The sequence below is a fragment of the Equus asinus genome, chromosome 10, assembly GCF_041296235.1.
Source record: "Equus asinus isolate D_3611 breed Donkey chromosome 10, EquAss-T2T_v2, whole genome shotgun sequence".
Taxonomy (NCBI): domain Eukaryota; kingdom Metazoa; phylum Chordata; class Mammalia; order Perissodactyla; family Equidae; genus Equus; species Equus asinus.
Genome location: NC_091799.1, coordinates 74854812 through 74876523, shown reverse-complemented (window position 1 = coordinate 74876523; position 21712 = coordinate 74854812). Strand labels below are relative to the sequence as shown.

At 37.5% G+C, this 21712-nt stretch overlaps 2 protein-coding genes across 2 annotated transcripts in view; one reads left to right on the top strand and one right to left on the bottom strand.

The window, feature by feature from the left end:
• CCDC152 (coiled-coil domain containing 152) overlaps window positions 1–11911 on the top strand; it is a 37096-nt gene extending 25185 nt beyond the window's left edge. The window contains exons 6-8 of the mRNA XM_014855172.3: window positions 8242–8369; window positions 10388–10471; window positions 11064–11911. Coding sequence (XP_014710658.1) covers window positions 8242–8369; window positions 10388–10471; window positions 11064–11186 — 335 coding nt within the window. The 3' untranslated portion in view covers window positions 11187–11911. The remainder of the gene's footprint in view (window positions 1–8241; window positions 8370–10387; window positions 10472–11063) is intronic.
• SELENOP (selenoprotein P) lies at window positions 11307–21487 on the bottom strand. The gene is made up of 5 exons (XM_014855171.3): window positions 21330–21487; window positions 17730–17945; window positions 16766–16978; window positions 15391–15508; window positions 11307–12767 (listed from the first exon to the last, which is right to left on the bottom strand). Exons 2-5 carry the CDS (start codon window positions 17930–17932, stop codon window positions 12144–12146), a joined length of 1158 nt encoding a protein of 385 aa, XP_014710657.2. The 5' UTR covers window positions 17933–17945; window positions 21330–21487; the 3' UTR covers window positions 11307–12143.
• Between the last annotated feature and the right edge of the window lie 225 nt (window positions 21488–21712).

Below are 21712 nucleotides of genomic sequence, written 5' to 3'. Positions count from 1 at the left end.
CAGCTGTGTCTGTTCTTCCACCAGAGCTGGTGAGAGCCTGTTTGTAAACTACCAAAGAGTCACTCTAGCTCTCACATTTATTCTTTAAATTTTGGCTTCTTGTTAACAGCCCTCAGTTTCTCATTATCCCTCAGTGGGATGTCAGTTTGATTTGGTAGTAACTAGCCAACTCTACTGTCTTTCTGGGCATTATTTCCCTCCATCTTTCAAGTGCCTAAATTATCACACCTGCAAGACATTCCCCTCCACCAGGATATTTCCCTCAGCTTGCTTCTGGTAAAATCTTTAGCAATCAGACCCCCATTGTATACAGTCATGTGCCACATAACGTTTCAGTCGACAATGGATCACATATATCATAGTAGTCCTATAAAATTAGTATTGTATAGCCTGGGTGTAGAGTAGGCTATCCCATCTAGGTTTGTGTAAGTACACTCTATGATGTTCACACAATGACGAAATCACCTAATGATACATTTCTCAGAAGGTATCCCTGTCATTAAGATACACATGACTGTACTAGAAACTACCGGTACTCCATGTACCACTAAGGATGGCTTGTTCATTTCTCACAAAGTGGTAAGTGAGCCAGTCTTGGAACCCCGTCGTACTTATTTTCTTGTGCTAGTTCAGGACCTCCAAACAGGAGACACCAGGATGGGATTAGACAATCAACAGATCTGTTGGGCAAAATGCTTTTGAGGGGAATGGTGAGGGAGCCAGAGAAAGCTGGGTTAGCTGTCAGTTTACATGCGGTCTGACACCTGTGAAGGGGTGAGGGCTAGGTAAACAGTCTTAAATTGCAACACAGTTCTAAGAAAGTTTAGGCCAAACCAATGGGAAGTTCTTGATCCAAATTCACCTGTGAAGAGTTCCACGTGTCCCAGGAATGCCCCCCTCAGTATCCCTGCAACCACATTCCATGGGTTGCAGCCCGTGGAAGCATGGCCTCAGTTCAAATGCAGTAATTGGATTTCTTTGTGCAGCAGCTGGGGCAAGTGATCAGTTAGGCTCCCTGCAGTCAGAGGTCGGAGAGGTTCATTTTCATGGCCACTTCATAACACACACCATATGACCTAGCAATCCCACTCCTAGGTATTTACCCAAGAGAAAAGAAAATATACATCCACACAAAGAACTGCATGTGAATGTTCATTGCAACTTTATTCATAATGCTTCCAAACTGGAATCAAGCAAATCCATTAACTAGTGAATGGATAAATAAATTATGGTATATCCAAACAATGGAAAATTACTCAGCAATAAAAAGGAACAAACTACTGGTATATAAAACAACGTGATCATTTCAAAAGCACCATGCTAAATGAAAGAAGCCAGATCCAAAAGGTCACATACTGTTTGAGACTATTTATATGCCATTTTGGAAAAGGGAAATTTGTAGTGACAAAATCAGATCAGTGTTTCCAGGGGCGTGGAGGAGGGACTGACTGCAAAGGGGCCCAGGGGCTCTTTTTGAGGTGATGAAAAAATTCTATTTCTTGTTTATGGTGGTGGTTAGATAATTGTATATGTTTGTCAAAACTCACTGAACTCTACACTTCAAATGAGATTTTTTTTTTTAAAGATTTTATTTTTTCCTTTTTCTCCCCAAAGCCCCCCAGTACATAGTTGTATATTCTTCGTTGTGGGTCCTTCTAGTTGTGGTATGTGGGACGCTGCTTCACGTGGTCTGATGAGCAGTGCCATGTCCGCGCCCAGGATTCGAACCAACGAAACACTGGGCCGCCTGCAGCGGAGCGCGCGAACTTAACCACTCGGCCACGGGGCCAGCCCCAAATGAGATTTTGATGTATATAAATTATACCTCAGTAAACATAACTTTAAAAATAAAACAAGCAAAACAAGGTCAATTATAAAAATTTAAAAAGGAAATAAATATAGTTCCAACTATCTTCCAAATAATGGCATTATCAAATATGGAATTTAAAATAACTTTGACTAATATAATCAAGGAATTATAGGACTTGATGGGGAATTTCAACAGGGAACTGAAAACCATAATGAATGAATGTATTCATATGAAAAGATGTTCAACGTCATGGAAGAGTGATATCAGCATCATGGCAAAGTGAGTCCTTATCTCTGTCTCTTCCCTCTAAGTTACAAGTCAGACAACCAGTGACCAACAGAGGACTCCCTGCATAGCACACCAGAATGCCTGAGTATCCATGCATCTATACATCTGTAGGTGGGTAGACTGGACTTCTGGGAGGCCATGGAACTAGGGAGCAGCTCCCATCCTTGCCCCTCATGGCAGTAATCCAAAATGTGGATCCTCACACTGGTGCACATGCCAGCAACCACAGGCTGCAGGGGCAAATACAGCACCCATGGCTTGGTCCCTGCCCACCCTGCAGTAGTGGGTGGTGCACACATCCTGAGGTTCCAGGACACAGCAGAGCTGGTGACCTGGCCTCCACCTCTCCTGGCAGTGGCACAGTCTTTCTAGCAGTTGGGACTACCTCCAAGATGTAAATTTCCCCAGAAGGGGCAAAGTGCTCTGATCTGAGATGTTATAGCAGGCCACCAGCATGCACACCAGTGCTGGCAACCAGAGGCTGTAGCCCCTGTCCCTCCAAGCAGTGGTGGGTAACACACAGGTGCTGGGGCTTCAGGCCACAGAGTGAAGCAAGGGAGCTGGCCCCCTCCCCCTTCCCCAGCAGTAGTGCTGGTCTTTCCAGCAGTGGGGACTACATCCAAGGCACAAATTTTCCCAGCAGGGATGGGGTGTCCTGATCTGAAGTTTTAGAGCAGGCTACCAGCACATGCCAGTGCTGGTGACCAGAAGCTCTGGACCCTGCCCCACCTCAGTAGTGGTGTATGGCATACATGTCCTGAGGCTTCAGGACACAGAGTGGTGCCAGTGACCCAGCCCCCACTCCCTCTTCTGGCAGTGGTGCTGGTATCTCCAGTGCTGGAGACAGCAACCAAAACACAGGTTTCACCAGCAGGAGCAGGGTGCCATGACCTTGGGTCTCAAAAAGCACTCCAGCAGGTGCCAATGACCAGAGACTGCAGGGCCAGCAACAACACCTGTGGCTTAGCCCTTACTCCTCCCCTAGCAGTGGCAAGTGGCACCTGCAACCTGAGACTTCAGGAACCACAGAAGAACCTGAGACCCACCTCTTCATTGACAGCACCACTGGCACAGACTCTAACAGCAGCAGGGGCAACATACAAGAACCCAGGCCCCAAACAGCAACAGTGACACCTGTGAACCCAGCACCTCTGACAGTGGTGCTGCCAGTGCCACCAGATAACCCAAGAGCAGCAGCACAAGTGGTGCACAAGGCAGCAGCACCTGAACCCATCAAGAGCCCACAGAGAGCAAGCGGGAGAGCACAAGACCCAGGAGACCCCAGAAGGAGCAGTTCTCACAGCTTGGTAACTCTGGTGGCAATACCTCAGACTGCAGTGACATCGAAAGCAGCAAGGCATCAGCAACCTCAGAGACACAAGCACAACAAGGAAGGCACTGATTATGCCCCTAGCAGAGACAATGGAGGGTGGAAAGTGCAGGCTCTCATAAGCAGCTCAGAACCAAAGTAAACAAAGCAGTGCTCAAGTAAGAAAGGTGATTACTATCACAAATGCATTGGCAGAGGATCAATTCTTCAAACACCGTGAAGTGGACTACAGTAACAAGAGCTACAGGAACACAGCAGAACAGAAGGAGAATGACAGCTCTCCAGAAACCAAACTTGAAGTCACAGAAGATTACCATCTGACTGACATTCAAAATAGCTGTCATAAAGAAACTCAACGAGTTACAAGAAAACTCAGAAAGACAGTTCAGTGAGCTCAGGAGTAAAATTAATGAACAGCAGGAATACTTCACCAAAGAGATTGAAGGTCTAAAAATAAACAAAAGAAATTCTGAATATGAAGAATACAATTAATGAGATAAAAAATAATATAGAAAGCATAAAAATAGAGCAGACCGTATGGAGGAGAAAATCAGTGAGCTTGAAGATAGAAACCTAGAAATGATCCAGGTGAAGGGGGAGCGAGAACTAAGATTTTTGAAAAAATGAAGTTCTTGGAGAAATATCTGACAATTATGAAAAGTTACATATGGATTATAGGTATCCCAGAGGGAGAAGGGAGGGAGAAAAGAACAGAGAGCTTACTTAAAGAAATAATAGCTGAGAATTTGTCAAACCCGGAGAAGGAACTGGACATGCAAGTACATGAAGCTAGAAGAACTCCTAATTACCTCAATACAAAATATTACTTTTGTAGAGTTATACTACTCAACCATCAAAAAGGATGAAATCTTGCCATTTGTGACAAAGTGGAGGAACTTTGGGGGCATTATGCTAAGTGAAATAAGTCAGTTGGAGAAATACAAATATCATGATTTCACTTGTATGTGGAATCTAAGAAAACAAAACAAATGAACAAAGCACAACAAAAACACTCATAGCTACAGAGAATGGATTAATGGTTACCAGAGGAGAGGGAGGATAGGGGAATCAGTTGTATGGTGATGGATAGTAACTAGACTTTTGGTGGTGATCATTTTGTAGTGTATACAGATGTCAAACTATAATGTTATACACCTGAAACTCACATAATGTTATATACCAATTTTACCTCAATTTAAAAAAAGGAAATATATGGAAATGTGAATGCTAAAAACACAATGACTGAAAATAAAATTTCAGTATATTCCTTTAATAGCCAATTAGATTCAACTAAAGATATAATTAATAATCTGGAAGATAAAGCAGAAGAAAATATCCAAGCTACAAGGAGACCTAGTCTAGGATTCATAGAATCTAAAAGAGGGAATCTGGTGGGAACTAACAAAGCTGTTGTACTAAATGCTTCTCCTTACCAATAAGGTGATTCAGTGATCAGTGACAACTTAACTGCAACACTGCTTGGTGCTCTAGACTAACCTTCAGAAAATAATAGCTGCTGGTTTGGTGAGCCAGAAGACTAGCAACAATATGTGTGAGCTGCAAAATTGCCTAGCATCTTACGCTGACCTTTAGAGCAAATTAGTTGCTGCTTTACTTCCACTTCTCAAATCTTCTGCAAATTTCTCACGTGGCCATCTCTAACCCAGAACCATACAAGGAAATGAATTCTGAGAAATATAGTTTTAATATAACTAAGTTGACATAAGACAAACCCACAAAAGATAGGAGGAAGAATAAATGGAGTTCATGTTGTAAGATTTTTATAATGTCTGTAAAGTGATAAAAGTACTAGTTTTATTAGATTCTAATAAGTCAAGTATGCATGTTGTAATCACTAGAGTAATTTCTAAAGGAAGAATAGAGGAATATATGTTAACCTAATGATTATCAAGCTAGTAGAGGAGGGAAAAAGGGAATAAAAACAGTTATGTGGTCCAAATAAAGGCAAGAAAACAGGGAAAGGTACATAGAATGTAAAAATAAACAAAAAATAAGCTGATAGATTTAAACCCAAATATATTAGTAAATACATTAAATGTAACTTGACTAAATGTTCCAATTAAAAGACAAAGATTGTCAAAATGGATAAAAATTAAAATATGATTATATATTGCTTTCAAAAGACATAGTTGAAATATAAAGATATAGAAAGATTTAAAGTAAAAGATGGAAAAGGATAATATGCAAGTGGTAACCAACACAAAGTTGACATAACTATGCTAATATTGAACACAATGTACTTTAATGTAAGAAGCAATGTTAAAGATGGATATTTCAATATTGATAATATGTTCAACCCACCGAGTAGATATAACAACAATTCTAAGTTTATATGAACCAGATAACAGGGCTTTAAATATATGAAACAAAAATTGGCAGAACTAGTAGGAGAAATAGACAAATCTACAATCATAGAAAATTTAACACACATAGTGCTAGAAAAAGTACACACAAACACACAAAATTAGTAATAATATTGATACAACAAAATTAAAAATGGGTACTAATTCATGTAAATAAACCACTATACCTAGGAAATGAATGCAGAATGCACATTATTTTCAAGGGTGCATGGATCATTTAAGAAAATTGACTATATCTTGAAACAAAAAGGAAATCTCAACGTATTTCAAAGGTCTGAAGTCATACAGAACAGATTTTTGGCCACATTGCAATTAAGACAAACTTGGTAAAATACAGGTAATTAGAAAATCCCTATGTATTTGGAAATTATTTCAAAATAACCTGTGGATCAAAGTAGAAATTCCAAAGGAAGTTAGAAAATATTTTGAACTGAATTACATAGAAAACATTACATATCAAAACTTGCGGGACACAGATAAAGCTGTGTTTATGGGTAAATCTATAGCCTTAAATACAAGTATTGGAAAATGTTAAAAATCAATTATTTAAATAATCTATATCAAGAAGTTAAGGGAAAAACATCAAACTAAGCCCAAAGAAATGAGAAAGAAGAAAGTCAGATATTAATGAAATTATGAACATGCACATAATAAAAAGAATCAGATCCAAAAAATTTTGAAAAGGCTAGTAAAATTAACTCTCATCAAGACTGATCGAGAAAAATGGAGAAAGTACAAATAACCAATATTAGAAGTAAGAAAGAGGAAATCACTTCAAACTTTAAACAGAGAATGAACCCCATAATGAATAGCATAAGTAAACGTTTTTATGCCATTAAGTTTGATTTTTGATGAATTAGACCTCTTTGAGGGAAAAAAACCCACACAGGCACAAGAAGAAATAGAAAATCTGAATTGTTCTATGTCTATTAAAGAAAGTATATGTATAATAAACAATTTTCCCACAAAGAACACTCCAGGCTGAAAAGACTTTCCTGGTGAAATTATACCAAACATTTCAGGAAAAATAATGCCAGTCTTACACAAACTCTTTCAGAGGCTTAGCAATAAAAGAGAGGAAACATTTTCCAGTTTATTTCATAAGGCCAACATAATCTTGGTAACAAAACCTTTCAGAATAATTATGATGAAGAAAATCACACAGCTATCCTCTAATATAGTATCTGAAATTCGACCCATTTCAGTGCTTTATTTCTTCTTCATATCTTCAACAGTGCTGCCTCCAGGCACATAATAGTATGGACTAAGACCAGATGGAAGTCAGTTTCTCTAAGGCTTTGGATAGCTAAATGTATTCTTCTGGACTTTGCCTCATCGCAGACTAAGATGGGACCTTAGTATTAGGCCTGATCTTGAATCCTGAATATGAGTAAGGTTGATTGATGAAGATGGAAAGAAGAGCCTCTAGGCAGAAAGAAAATAAAAGCCAAGACATAAAGAGGGGGAGACATGGGACATGCTAGGGAATAATAGTCCATTTCCTACCTTTTCTTTGCACTACACAGAAAGGTTCAGCAAGAGAAAGGCCAAAAACTGAGGCGAGGGATGGATTCTTTGACTTCTTGAATTATCGGGCTAAGGAAATGGGAATTGAAGGTTTTTGAGAAAGTGATGCCCATACGTAGAAGTATGACTTAGGAAGAATAACCTGGCAAGAGTGTGTAGGGGATAGAGACTGGTGCTGGAGAGCCTAGACACAAAGTCCAACTGAGGAAGAATGAGGCCTGAAACTACGAAAGTAGTGGATTAGTCATGGATGGAATTTCCTTATTTGTGGAGCATGTGAACTGACTCTTTCCCTTCTCCCTAATGTAGCTTGATGTAGTTCTGGAATCATCCAGTAATTTGGACCCTCTATATCTAGGAACCCAGGCTTTGTGTCCCTCTTTAACCACTAAATCTCCTATTTATTCTCTAGGCGTTGATGTTTAAGAGTACAAGTTAGTTTACTCATTCCAAAACATTCAATGATTAACCTTTGTATTTCAAGCATTTTGCAGGGGTTTCTCAAAAATATATAAAAGCCATGCTGCACATAAGCAGTTTCTAAAATATATGTTTTTACTAATAAAATTTACTTTCTTGTGGATCGTTTAAAATACTAAATAGGGGGCCGGCCCCATGGCCAAGTGGTTAGGTTCGTGTGCTCTGCTTCATCGGCCCAGGGTTTCGCCGGTTCGGGTCCTGGGCGCAGACATGGCATCGCTTGTTAGACCATGCTGGGGCAGCGTCCCACATGCCACAACTGGAAGGACCTACAACTAGAATATACAACTATGTACCGGGGGGCTTTGGGAGAAAAAGGAAAAAAAATAAAATAAAATCTTTAAAAAAAAAATAAAGAAACAAAAGCTTAGATTTTTGAAATGTTAAGATAAATTAACTTTATTTATTTTTGTTTTATTCAGTTAAACTAAGTGAAGAAAAAAATAAAGAACTGATAGAGAAAAAGGAGGTGGAAATTTCAGAGTTAAATGCAAAGTTAAGAACTCAAGAAAAGGAAAAACAAAATGAAATAATCAGACTACAGCTAGAGGTAAATGTTTAAGGCTCTGCTGAATTTGAGGATGCATCCCTTAATCTAGACCATACTTTGCTTATTTTTCATCACAGTAAGATAAATTTTAGGAGTAGAAACAATCCTGTAAGAGGGCTTCACACGTGCACATTCTCCATCACAAGCAGTGCTCAAACTCCGATGACTCTTAGCTACACTGCCTTTCAGCACTTGGCCTGAAGGTGGGACTCTTCAGTCATTCACAAGACCCTGGTTTCCAGAGAGGGTATTGTTTCCTCAGAGCAGGGACAGATAACTCAAGGATTACCTGCATTTTACAGCTGAGTCTGTGCAAGCATAGGACTACCATTCCAGCAGTGGGGAGAGTGTTCCCAATCCTTAACATTACTGTGTTCTCAGCAGAAATTGGGGACCCCTGAAGAACAAACCAGAAATTCATTTTGCTTTATTTGGGATAAAAAAAGACAAATTTCTCCCTAATAAATGTGTGCAAAAATACATATCATAGAAGCAGACAAACTAGATTTTTTAAAAAAAATTGAAGGGACTTCAAATAGGGCTAAGATTCCAGTTCTTAGCTTGAAAGTCTTTTCAGCAGGTTGTTTAGCCAGATGTCAGAATTGCAAAGATATTGATATTTTGACAATATATTTGTCCCTTAAAATTTTTTTTTCTACATTCTACCAATCTCCCTTTCCATCATTCTTTCATTGCTTTTCCCCAGTCTGACTCCCACTTAACCTTCTTATTTTCAGAATTCACTGGCTTAGTTAAGAATTTATTCATGTTCCTGAAAGTTTGGTATCCCTGGGGTGCTTGATGAGGTACCGTGTTGAAGACTGTATAATCATTGAGCAAAAGAGGACTGATGTTGACTGTAGAGGCTCTTTGCTGCTGCTACTGCCTTCTGGTCAAGTGTACCCACAAACCACAGATGGGGCTAGATGGCTAACTGAGATGCAGTAGGTCATGTTTCAAGGTCTACCATCAACTTCTAATCCATTGACTGGGAATCAGCATTTTGTTTGCCATCCAGGCCCTGTCACTGGTCTAGCCCAAGTCTTTTGTTTGACTGATATACAGAACCCTTTTTGTTATTACCTTCATTGTAACTATCCATTTTTCTCCCCAACCCAGAACACGATCTCACAGAGAGTTTATTTGTAGTCCACAGAGAAGCTACGTTACACTTAAACTGAAGGGAAGAATTATAATGAGAGATTTTGAAAAAATACATAGCCAGTAAGAATAGCCTATGAGAATTTTTTTAACCTGATTCAGTTTAATGTTAAACCAACAAGCATTCAACAATATCGTGTTCAGATTTTACTGTTCAGCCTCAGAGTTTCTGCAGAAGGGTATATGAGTTTTTCTCCCACAACTGCTGATTACACTACATTCTCGTTACAAAAGCACGCTCATAGTAATGTGAAAATATTTTTATCTATCTTTAAGTTAACTAGATTCTCAACCCTGGTTAACTAAATTCTTAACCTTGCATGATGGAATCACCTGATGTCTTGAGAAAAAGATGACACTGACCACATTCTAGAATCTCTAATGTCGTGCCCAGGTATTTGGTACTTTTAAAAAGCTCCCCAGGTGATTTTAACATGGAGCCAGGGATAATCCTGTTTGGGTGTTCTTTGTTCTTCCTTAAAAATTGTTCCTTAGGGACCGGCCCGGTGGTGCAGCAGTTAAGTTCACACGTTCTGCTTCGGTGGCCCGGGGTTTGCCAGTTCGGATCCCGGGTGCAGACATGGCACCGCTCAGCAAGCCATGCGGTAGTAGGCGTCCCACATATAAAGTGGAGGAAGATGGGCACGGATGTTAGCTCAGGACTAATCTTCCTCAAAAAAGAAAAAACTTGTTTCGTACAGAAAGACTTTTCTATCTTCTGTTATACAGAGAAGGCACTTAAATTACAGATTATGTGTTAAAAGATATAATGGATTATACTTATATTTATAGAAACAGTTGTTTCTAATTGTTTAATTAGAATGTTCTCAATAACTTTCTTTTTAAACTTGATTCAGTTTGATGCCAAACTAGCAAGAGTTCAAACTAAATCAAAATCATATCCAGATTCTACTGTTTTGCCACACAGTATCTACAGAAGGGTATGTGAGTTTTTCTTCCATGGCTGTTGCTTAAGAAAATAAATTTCCCTAATGTGTTTCTATAAAGTTATCTAATATTTACTAACAATATACTTAACAGTTTTTCTTAAAATACATCACACAATCAGAAATTTTGAATAATCTTTAACAGTCACTTTCAATTTAAACTAGTAAACCTTAGTAGTAAATTAAAACATTAGAGAAGTTCTCTGACTCTTTGGGCCATCTTAGGAATTCCGTAATATATTTTGAACTTACGCTGACTTACTATTCTGAAGTTATTTAGGCACAAAGATAACAGATTTCTTTTTGCTCAGCTCCTCCTTTATTTATGGTTTACAACCTCAAGCTCTATAGGGAGAAGGGAACAAACTAAAACAAATGATGTTAATGTGTGTTTATATCCTTACACCAAGTTTATCCCATCAAGTCCCATAAAAATAAAACTACAGACCTTTCAAAATAAAGTATCTTTTTTAATACCTACTTCTATTTGAACCAGAAATATAGTTTTTGTTATTGTTTTGTTGTTCCTTGCACTTAATCTTATTATTTCTGAATTGCAATAACAAATTTTTTCTGCTTCATTTAGAAGCTTCAACATCTTCAAGAAGAAAAAAACAAGGAGATTACAATTCTTCGTAATACTGTTCGGGATTTAGAGCAACGCCTCTCTGCTGGCAAAGATTCTCACCTTAAGCGTAGACGGTTTTGAGTATAGCAGTAATTTCATTAGTTGCTATTTAATTTCTTTAACAGCAGTTGAAAAATTAATTTCTATTGTCAATATAACATACTGCCTAAATAACAATGAAAAAGAGGAAATGAAATGAAGACAGCTTTAAACTTTTTTTATTAAGTTTTTTTAAACAAGTCCACACTTTGGCCAACTGTGTATTGCATTCTTGCTTAATAGTATTAACCATAAAGGAGTTCAGGTTTATAGGACTTAGTTTACCTATTGAACCATCATTGACTATGGAAATACTTTCTAAGCAATCAAGAGATAGACAACATTCTTTTACCTTTCCCCTTATATCTTTCAAGGGGCACTCTCACATTTCAAAGTGCGATACGATGCTAGATAAAGAAAACAAGATATAAAGACTTCATTCATATGTGATAGTAAAAATCAAGATATGAGTCTTAGATGTACGTATAAGTGGATATTTAAACTGTAGTCATAGCAAAATATTCATGTGTACGTATTTCTAGATCTTAAAAGACAGAATTCACTTCTTTAAAGGTTTAATCAGTTAAAAACATAAGATGAAAAAGACAAAGATAGCATTGAGAAATAAGTAAAGAAAAAATGGAAAACATGTCTTTGTTGTTCTTCCTCCATTCTAAATTGCTAACTATCCCACAGAAACCCCTAGGTCATAGTTTACGTTTCTGTTCTCATTAATGCAAGTAGAATGCTGGAAAAAGAAAAAGAAAGACATATTAACCAAAAGCTGCAATCACCTGTCAGTTGCCCGGTAATAAAAATATGGTTTGGGTTAAAATTTGACATAAATTTTAAAATTTGGAAGCCAATATAGTAGATTTCTCCATGTTTGCACAATTCCAATTTCTATTTTTGTATCACTATTAATTAGGTAGCTTACAAAAATGCTAGAAGTGAAATTGCGTCTAGACTGACTTGGGGAGTATGTCCTACTTTAAATGTTTAGTTTGAAGGTCATTTTCACATTGCTGCCTTATATTTTCAGCTTCAATTGGTGCTGGCTTGTGTGGGCTTGAGCTGCTGACTTGGCTGTCAGGCAGCTGGAGGCAAACGTCACTGACAAGATTCAATGACGTTCTCCTCTGCCCAAAGTCCCTGTCAGCTACATAAAGAGGGGAGGTTTTCTGTACACTGTCAGGTGATTGCAGACCTTGTATTTTCAAATATCAGATGTCGACAATGTCAGCATCAACTACTAGGAGCCAACTTTGAATCTTTGGGCATCTTACAGAGTAACTGATTTATACATCCTTTTTGTCAGAGCTTCTTTTGTGGAAGAGAAAGTTGTAAACTTTCCCCTCCTGGCATGTCTCAGTTCTCTGGGTGACCCCTTCTTTGTTGGCCCTTGTGCTTATGGTGGTGATGAAGGCCTGGAGGAGGAGGATGCTCAGGAGCACCTGTTGCTTCCGGTTGCTGATTCTCTGAAAGCTGACTGTTCCCAACATGCTGATGCCCATGCTTGTGATGATGCTGGTGATGGTGATGGTGATGTGGCTGTGAATCCTCAGTTGTTTTTTCCACAGTAGCCAAAGATAGAGTTTTACAGAAGTCTTCATCTTCCAGTGTCTGGAAGAAATTTATAAGTCACTTATCAACAAAGCCATAGAGGCAGCAAGAATGCATGAAAAATGATCTGTAGAGCTAACATATATGAAATTCAAACTAGTTAATTAGGATTGAACTGGCTTTGTTTTTCTAGTATCATATTAATGAGAAAAAAAAATTGATGTCAGTCTCTACCTCTAGACTTTTTATTAAAATTTGGTTCCCATCCATATCTAATTATAAAGTGCTTCTTGTACAAAGTTTGCATTTAATCAAAGAATCCTCAAGCATCTTACAAAGGAATTAACATTAATGTTTTGAAAATAGGTAAAATAGGGTGTAACACAAATAGAGTTCAACAGTTGACCTATGCTTCTATACTGGTTAACTCAACAGCAGAATGCAGATTTTCCTTTTCTTATCAAGAGCATTTCCCAAATTTTTAAGAATTCTGAAGAAGAATTTGAGAGATACATAAGGCTTCAAAAGGAAGCCAAACCACTGTATTATATCTGCAGAAGCAAAACTAAATAAACTGGCCCAAAGAACCTAGACTGCAGTAAAGTCAAGCAAATATCAAATCCTAAAATCAGATGACGTACACGGAACCTTTCACTCCTGTGTCAACAATGCTTCGAATCTAATATTATATTCTTAAACAAACTGATTTCTCTCTGATAATTCAAAAATGCCAATCAACTCTGCTCAAAATCAGTAATTTTTCATACCTCAGCTTATGCCAGGAAATGTTTTGAACTTCACCAGAGCTTTGTTAATGTATCCCTACTATAGTGCTGAAAGTAGCAAACGACTGCCCATATCCCACTGGGCATAATATTCCTTTCTACATGAATCTAGTTCTTTAATTTGTTGTAAGTCTTTTTTTAGTTTTGTGTGCCCACAAATCATAGGCTCAAAGCTTATAGATATAGCAATGTAATGCTAAACCTCAACCCATAAAGTTATTTATAAACAAAGTTACAAAATCAACTTGAGAGACCAAAGACTCACTCAGTGGTATGGTTAGGTGTTTTGAAAGTTTTGAAAGGTTATAACTTCCATTAGACTTTAACATACAACTACTAAGTGGTACTTTTTTTGGTTATTTCTGAACTACTTTTAAGAACTTAATAGCATTTGATTTAAAACTTATAAACAATTTTATAAATGTTTAAAATATACTGTATAATGTTCTAAATGTTCAGTGATTAAACAAACACAAATAATTATTGTAGTAGACTAGTTTCAAAAAACCAATGACTGTATTTCATTGTCTACAATTTATTTTTTTCACGTTTTAAGATCTTTAAAATCAGAATGCATCATACTATTGATGGTGTTGCAGCACTGTGTCCTACTTTAACTGACAGCATTTTTTTAATAGTACATAAAATAATGTATCATATAATTTATGGCATCTAGGATACAATGAAATAGAAAAACTCCAATTTGATTTGGCATGTCAGATATATATGGTATATTATTCTTATTTTCAAATGGTTAGTAAATTTTAAGCATGTCATGGGAATTGTTTCTGCCTTTGTTTCAATATAGCTAGGTATATTTATAACTAGTAGGCATTTGCACAAATGCAAAATACTGAAATAATCCCAAAGTATGAGGAATCAATATAGATAGCATCTATTAAGCACTTAGTATAAGTTAGACATTGAGTTAGTACTCTGTATTATCTCAGTTTCCTCATTTTAAAAGCAGTAAAATAACCCTCATAGGATTATTATAAAGATTAAAATGTGAAAAATGACATAAGTAGAGTATTACCCTGTTATGCTCTTTAACAACTAAATTAATTAAACGATTCATTAAAATTTAAGATGGCTTTCTTTAGATCTGGGAAAAATCTGAAGGAAGTACAGCTCACTAATAAAATTCCAAATTGTTTTTAAAGCTGAGTTCAAATTTTCCCAATTTTCCATGTCAAGGAAACATTGTCTGGAATTATTTCACTTCTCAATATGAGAGGAAAAAAAGTCTAGTTAATACAAATTAAAACAATTCCCTGAGTGTATTTTAATAAACAATATTTAAATATAGCGCTTCTCATAACAAAGAATAAATATTCTCATGGTTATTAGGAAAGAAATATCAGTAACAAGTAGAAAACTTATTCCATTGTAAAGAAAATGCAGTAATTCCATCTGCAGAATGGGCAGACAGTGCAAGGGCTCCATAGAAAAGCTGACAGTCTTGCACCCTTGATAAATTAAGTAGTCATCTGGGCCCCAGTTCTGTTTCAGGTAATTCTATATAAGCTTTGCTATCACTATGCTCCTATGTGAACACATTCAAGATATTAGAATAATGTTATTTTATGTTGGCTGAATTCTTTGAGCACTTACACTCATGCAGCATCATTTGGTGGTAATTAAAATATGTGATCTACCTTGATTTTTATTTTCTAAATCTTTTAGATAAAAGCGGCAATATAAATCTTGAAAAGACATTTTAAAGAATACATTCAGTAATAGGAAGTATGTGTAATTATAAAAATTACTGTTATAGATCAATTTTTAGTACATCAAAGAAACATGAATTAGCTAATTGGTCATGAAACACTAACTTATTTACACAGCTCTTAAAAGATTTCCTTTTTTCTTGCAGTAAAAATAATTGAGAAAAATACCATGAGAGAGCAGTTTCCACACTTCTTTTCACAGTAGGCAATCTTAATGGCTTCTTCTACATATGGAAAAGTTAGGAAGGAGTAAGGCAAACCAAGATGATATACAAGACGACCACATCTAAAAAAAAGGACACATACTGTGTTATTACAATATTTTCTCTATTGTGATCCTACTTAAGCACAGTCTGGGATAGGTGTTACAGGTTTAATGGTCTTATAACTAAGACCCTTTCATACCTTCAGTAAATTTCCTTGCGTGGGGTCTCAAACAAGCTCCCCGGCACTGCATACCAGGGCAGGTCATGACAAGATAACAGTGAGTCTAATACTAGCATTTTGAAATGTTATAGATATGTCACTATAAATAATATGAAAACTGTGTAGTATAGTCATTGTGACTTGATCAAATATAATTTTGTAATTGACTTACAAATTCTACCAGTGCCCAAACCACTGACTTATCATAAATCAGGCTCTGCAAATCACATGAGCTTTTCATAACTTCTAAGGCAGCACAAATTCCACACAAGGAATCACAGCATAAAAAAAGATCCTTGAATCTTGGCCAGTAGCCCATTTATTTAAAAATATATCTGATGCAACAAAAATTTCAGCACAATGAAAGAAATGGAGTTACAACACTTGGCATTCTCAGAAATGGTGGAATTGAAATGTCCTCCTTGCCCACATTTACCCAGTATGTACAATTTTATTTGACTATCAAAGGGTTGCTCTTTGCAATTGACTAAATTAGGAGTTTGCAGTCCTAAAAGAATGACATGTAATGTTAAAACTATTTAGTAAAGACCAAGTAGGGCTTAGGCCTACGCAGAATCTGGCTCGCCATCAATGAAGAGCCAAAACAAAACAGAGCACCAACCAGGAATGTTGGTAATATCAAATAATGTGTGCACTGAGGTCCCCTCAAATTACAAATGTTTTATTTGTTCATAGAATCAAAAGCAGATTCATGCCAATTATACCTCAATGATTAGCTCACTTTATAGTTCAGGAATTCAAGTATGTAGCCTTAAAATTATTAATCAGATTAGTGTGGTTATTCATCTGCAAAATCCTTAGAATTGTGTGTGATATACAAATTGACCCTTTTTTTGTTTAATCAGAATGCCAATTGAGAGGGAAAAGAAAAGTATAGTCAATTTTCTTTATTGCCCTACTGGAATGGCACATTCTTTTGTGTGAAAGAAAGTCATTTCAAAATATTACAACCAAACATTTTAATGGGCCCACTGTGGAACTGAGTATTTGGTAATAAAATAAAAGCAGATGTCTTATTTTAAATCACTTATTATTTAATTAAATACAAAGCAGGTATTTTTTAATTTGAAGTGTGTGTGTGCGTGTGTGTACACACCTGTCATATATGAGGAAGTCATCTTTGCTTCCATTTAAGAGAGTCCAGATGTCTGTTTGGTTTTCTTCTTGTTGATAAACAGCAATATATTCTGAAACCTTATTTTTAAGATGTATGTATTTTAATCGAGCAGAGATTTCTTGGTGATTAACAACAACATAGGAAATGTTTGAGTATCCTTCTTTCTCCAGTTTTACTCGCAGGTCTTCCAATCTAAAATATTTTGGAAAAATACCCAAAAAAAGAATAATCTCATTTAAGTTTATTAGTGACTCCTCTTTCTTCTCACTGCCTACTTTTTTCTACATGAAACTCTCTTACTATTTTTTCTTACTCATACCTCTTCTTTATATTGTTGTTAAAGATTAAATTTTCAATTTTTAATTATTTATTGAGCACTTGTGCTCAGTTAAAACCTTATGCTAAATGCTTGCACAAACATTAGCTCATTTAGTCCTTAAATTAATCTTATGAAATCTATATTTTTTAATCTACCTTACAGTTACAGAGAATTCTACCCAATAAATATTTGGCAAATAACTCAACAAGTATTTTTATTTATATAAATAAATCTGTTAAATGACCCAAGATGTTTGATGGCAAGTCTAATATTCATTCTACTCTGGCAAAGCACTCCTCTTTGCTTCCTGTATTGAAATAACTAATTCATTTGCAGGAGTACATTTCAGAACATTTTCATTACACAAGTAACACATATTTAGTAGGACATTATAAAATAAAGGTCCACAAAAAGAAGAAAAAATTTCCATAACTCCAGGAAAACAGCTGTAAACATTTTGGCATATATCCTCCCAGTCTTCTTTCTTCTCACATTCTAAGCAAACACATATAGTTTTTCCAAAAATGTGATTTAATAAATACATCTTTTCCATTTTTATTTTATGTATATATATATAATAGCTTTCCCCTTAAGAAATCCCAGACCACAGAAAGACTATCTTACCTAGATGCCTGCAGAAGGCACAGGTATCAGCTGGCTTGAAGCAGAGCAACCACAGTCACTGAACCATAGGAGTTCAGCATTGGATCTTGATCCCTTATGCTCCAGGCTGGAGGTTGCTTACAAAAGGAGCTTTGCCCCTGGCTCTCTGTTCCTCCCCATGGAAGGAGACAGAGAGCCAGGGCAAGCCCCAGGCTTCTCCACATTGCTGGGGTTGTCCTGTAAAAGAGAAAACCTTTCTGTCATCTTCACAGATGGCTTCCTAGTCATAACCAGGAATTTCTATCAATCCAGCAGGTATCATCCTACTTCCGGTAAATACCCAGCCCCTGGAATCTGTCTCCATGTTGTTGGGCTCATTATGTTGGCCTCCCTGCACCAACTCTTTCTATAAAGGGGAGATCAGCCAGATGCAGGGGAGTTGTCAATGCACCTCCTATCTATCTGGTTTAGCAAGATACTTTAGTAAGCGTGCCATGGAGATTTGCCTGAACAGGCAACCAAGAACTTCTCCAGGGGAAGATACATGTTTAGAAAAATTTGGAGACTGTGGCCTCAATAATGAAGTAACATTCTGCACACAATTTGATTTTTACTTGAGACACACCAAGTTCTGCCTACTTCTTTCCGTCCTCTACCAATCTAAGAAGGGGAGAGGTAAGTAAGAGATTCTGCTCAGAAATGAAAAGACCCAGCATGGAAAGAAGACCCAGGAAGAAAGGAGGTGGCAGTGAGGGTGGTTTACCAACATGAAGGGGCTCCTGCTGGGCCCTTAGCTCTTCAGGTTCAAACTTTCTATATTTATAAATCTCTTGAGTGTGGCTCCCTTTTGTTCCTCTTGTTCTTTAATGTCTAGCTCTCTGTTAATATTAAAGGGTTTGAATCTCTTCAGGTATAAAACTGGCTGCCAAAATGTTACTACTATATCCAAGATAAACATGGACTAAGGGAAAAACCCTGACCACGGAGAAATGTCACAAATTGCTTCCCCCTGTACCATTTAAGACTCACTGAAATCTACTCTCAGTCTAATTGGCTATGACCACTTTCAGGAAGTTTCTGTGACTCAGTGGCATATTGTTGGGTAAATACCTGCTCCCTCTGAGTAGGAAGGTTAACCATTTGACCATAAATATTCCCCAAATTAGGGCTAGCTCTCTCCGCAGAAAGGTACAAATAAAACAGGTGAATTGTAGAGAGGTGCTGAAACAAGGGAACACATTCAAGCAGAGATAAGCCAAGAAAGAAAAATCCACATGAGTAATCAGGGTTATTTTGATGTAAGAGTCTGTAGAGAGAGTTCAGAACAAAATTCCACAACTAGAAAATTGGCACATTTTCAGGCACTGATCTGGGATGAAGTAAAAGCACTTTTGGGGAGGGGGATATGGGTGTGGAGAGGGGCAGTAATGATAAGTGACCTAGAGTGAGCCCAGAATTAATAAAGGAATAGAAAAAATTAGAGGGTGAGAAAGAAAGTTTGAGAAGATAAATTGAATGACTTATTAAGGCCATCCCATCCATTCTAATATTTTTAAAATTCTAACATTTAAAAAAGGAGAGGCTAGCGGCCGACATGGTGGTGTAATGGTTAAGTTCACGCACTCCACTTCGGCAGCCTGCGGTTTGTGGGTTTGGATCCAGGGCGCCAACCTAGCACCGCTTATCAAGCCACACTGTGGCAGCATCCTACATAAAACAGGGAGATTGGCACAGATGTTAGCTCAGCAACAACCTTCCTCAAGCAAAAAGAGGGAGATTGGCAACAGAGGTTAGCTCAGGGCCAATCTTCCTCAAAAAAACAACAAAAAAAAGATATATCTGGACTAAATCTAGGGAATTTCCTTAGAATAGTATTTATGATGATGATACAGTTATCCTTGCTGTAGCTACCATTTTCTGAGCATTTATAGAACTATATGCAGGTGGTGCTAAGCACTTTTATATATCACGTCAGTTATTCCTTACAACTATGAGACCATTATCCCCTCTGGCAGGGGAGGAAACCATGGCTAAGAAAGAGTTTAGGCATCTTTCCCAAGTCCACACAGGTAGTAAGTAATAAGAGAGAATGGATTCAAACCAGTTCTGTTAAATCTAAAACATGACCTCTTAGCTACTGTACAATGTTGACAGTTTTAAGATGGGTCACCTTTAATAATGATAGCTGTCAGGGTTTTGTTTGTTTGTGCCTTAGGATGGCAAAGAGAACACCAAAATTATTCAAGCTGTTTTGTGTCTTACTAGAATGAGTAGATGTCCCCTACTTTCTAGAATATAAATTCAATAGTTATAGAAACTTCTGCATAAATTCAGGACTTGGCACCCTCACTTTGCCATATACCTTACCATTCCAAGTATGTAGTGACTACATGTGACTAAGTAGTGACTATAAATGAAAAGACTATTTCACTCATTTCTTTCATTCAGTGTTTTGATGAAAAAATAACTAAAGCCACTGGCAGGGGGTAGTAGATTACAGTGTTCACACTTTCAGATTTTCCTCTGCCCTTAAAATCAACAGGCTATTCAACCTTGTTTCTTAAGATCATTTTTTATATAATAAACTTTTGACTTTAATTATAGCTGTCAGACAGCCATATAAAAATAATGAGGATAAATAGCAGAACTGGATTTACTGGAAGCTGATCCAATAACAATTAGAAAGTAGTTGTAAATTTCACTAATCTCACCACTTTTCAGTCACAAAACCTAGATCTGTTGGCCACGTACAGACCTACACTTCTTTAAAATTCCCCGTTAGAAGGCAGGATATGCTGAAACCTTTTCCACCCTCTTCCCCTGGAATTCAGACCAGCATCTGAGGCTCCTCCCTCATTCACTTGAAACACCCACTCACCACCTAGACTGCAAAACTTTGCGTTTAGTCACAAGCAGTATCCCTGGACATTTCTACAGCACTGTAGAATGACCGTATTTCAGTCTCTGCTCTTCAAATCCATGGGCTATTTTTTTCCGTTGGAGTTCTTACTCTGCATTTCAGTGGGAAGTATTTAAGCTTGAACATACCATACTGCCTATATAACATCACAACCTGGGCCAGCCCAGTGGTGCAGCTGTTAAGTGCGCACCTTCTGCTTCATTGGCCTGGGGTTCACCAGCCCAGATCCCGGGTGCGGACATGGCACTGCTTGGCAAAAAGCCATGCTGTGGCAGGCGTCCCACATATAAAGTAGAGGAAGATGGGCATGGATGTGAGCTCAGGGCCAAGTCTTCCTCAGCAAAAAGAGGAGGATTGGCAGTAGTTAGCTCAGGGCTAATCTTCCTCAAAAAAAAAAAAACCCATCACAACCTTTTGCAGAGTGGAAGTGTTAGATTTCTCCAGCCTCCCCTGCTCCCATCTTCATGTTCAGCTGTGCAGAAGGCAGGGCAGAAATCAAAAACCACCAATGTGCCCACTGCAGAACGTTACCCACCACACCCAACTTTAGACTCCTTTGTTCTCTTTCTTTTGTATTATTTTCATTTTCTTTATCCATCTCTTTTTTTAAAGTCTATTCTAAGGAAAAATATTTTATGACTCAAATTATTTACCAAACTCTAAAAGAATCAAGTATTGCAAAACACAAAGTTCCTACTTACCCCTTGGACAAGGCTGCTTCCTTTCTCTTTGCTCAGCTGGGCAGCTCCACAAAGCCACAGTGAGAAACTCTGATACTTATAGTCCCGTTGTTTACCTCACCTCTCAGCGATAGTCCAAAATTCAGGGCTGTGACCTTGCAAGCCGAGTAAAACCCCGAACTGCTTATTATAATCGAAACAAAAGAAAGTAGCAAGTGCTGCCCTGCAAGAAATGGAGGAAAAGTTTCTGGCAATTACTGATTTATTTCCTATCCTTTTCAGTCACCCCAGTATCTAGGATTTAATGGTACAGTCGGGGGCGGGAGGAAAGGCTAAGGGTAAAGAGGGCCTCCAAGTGGTGTTCTTTTCCAAACTCTAATTGGAAAAACATTTGCTGAGCCAGC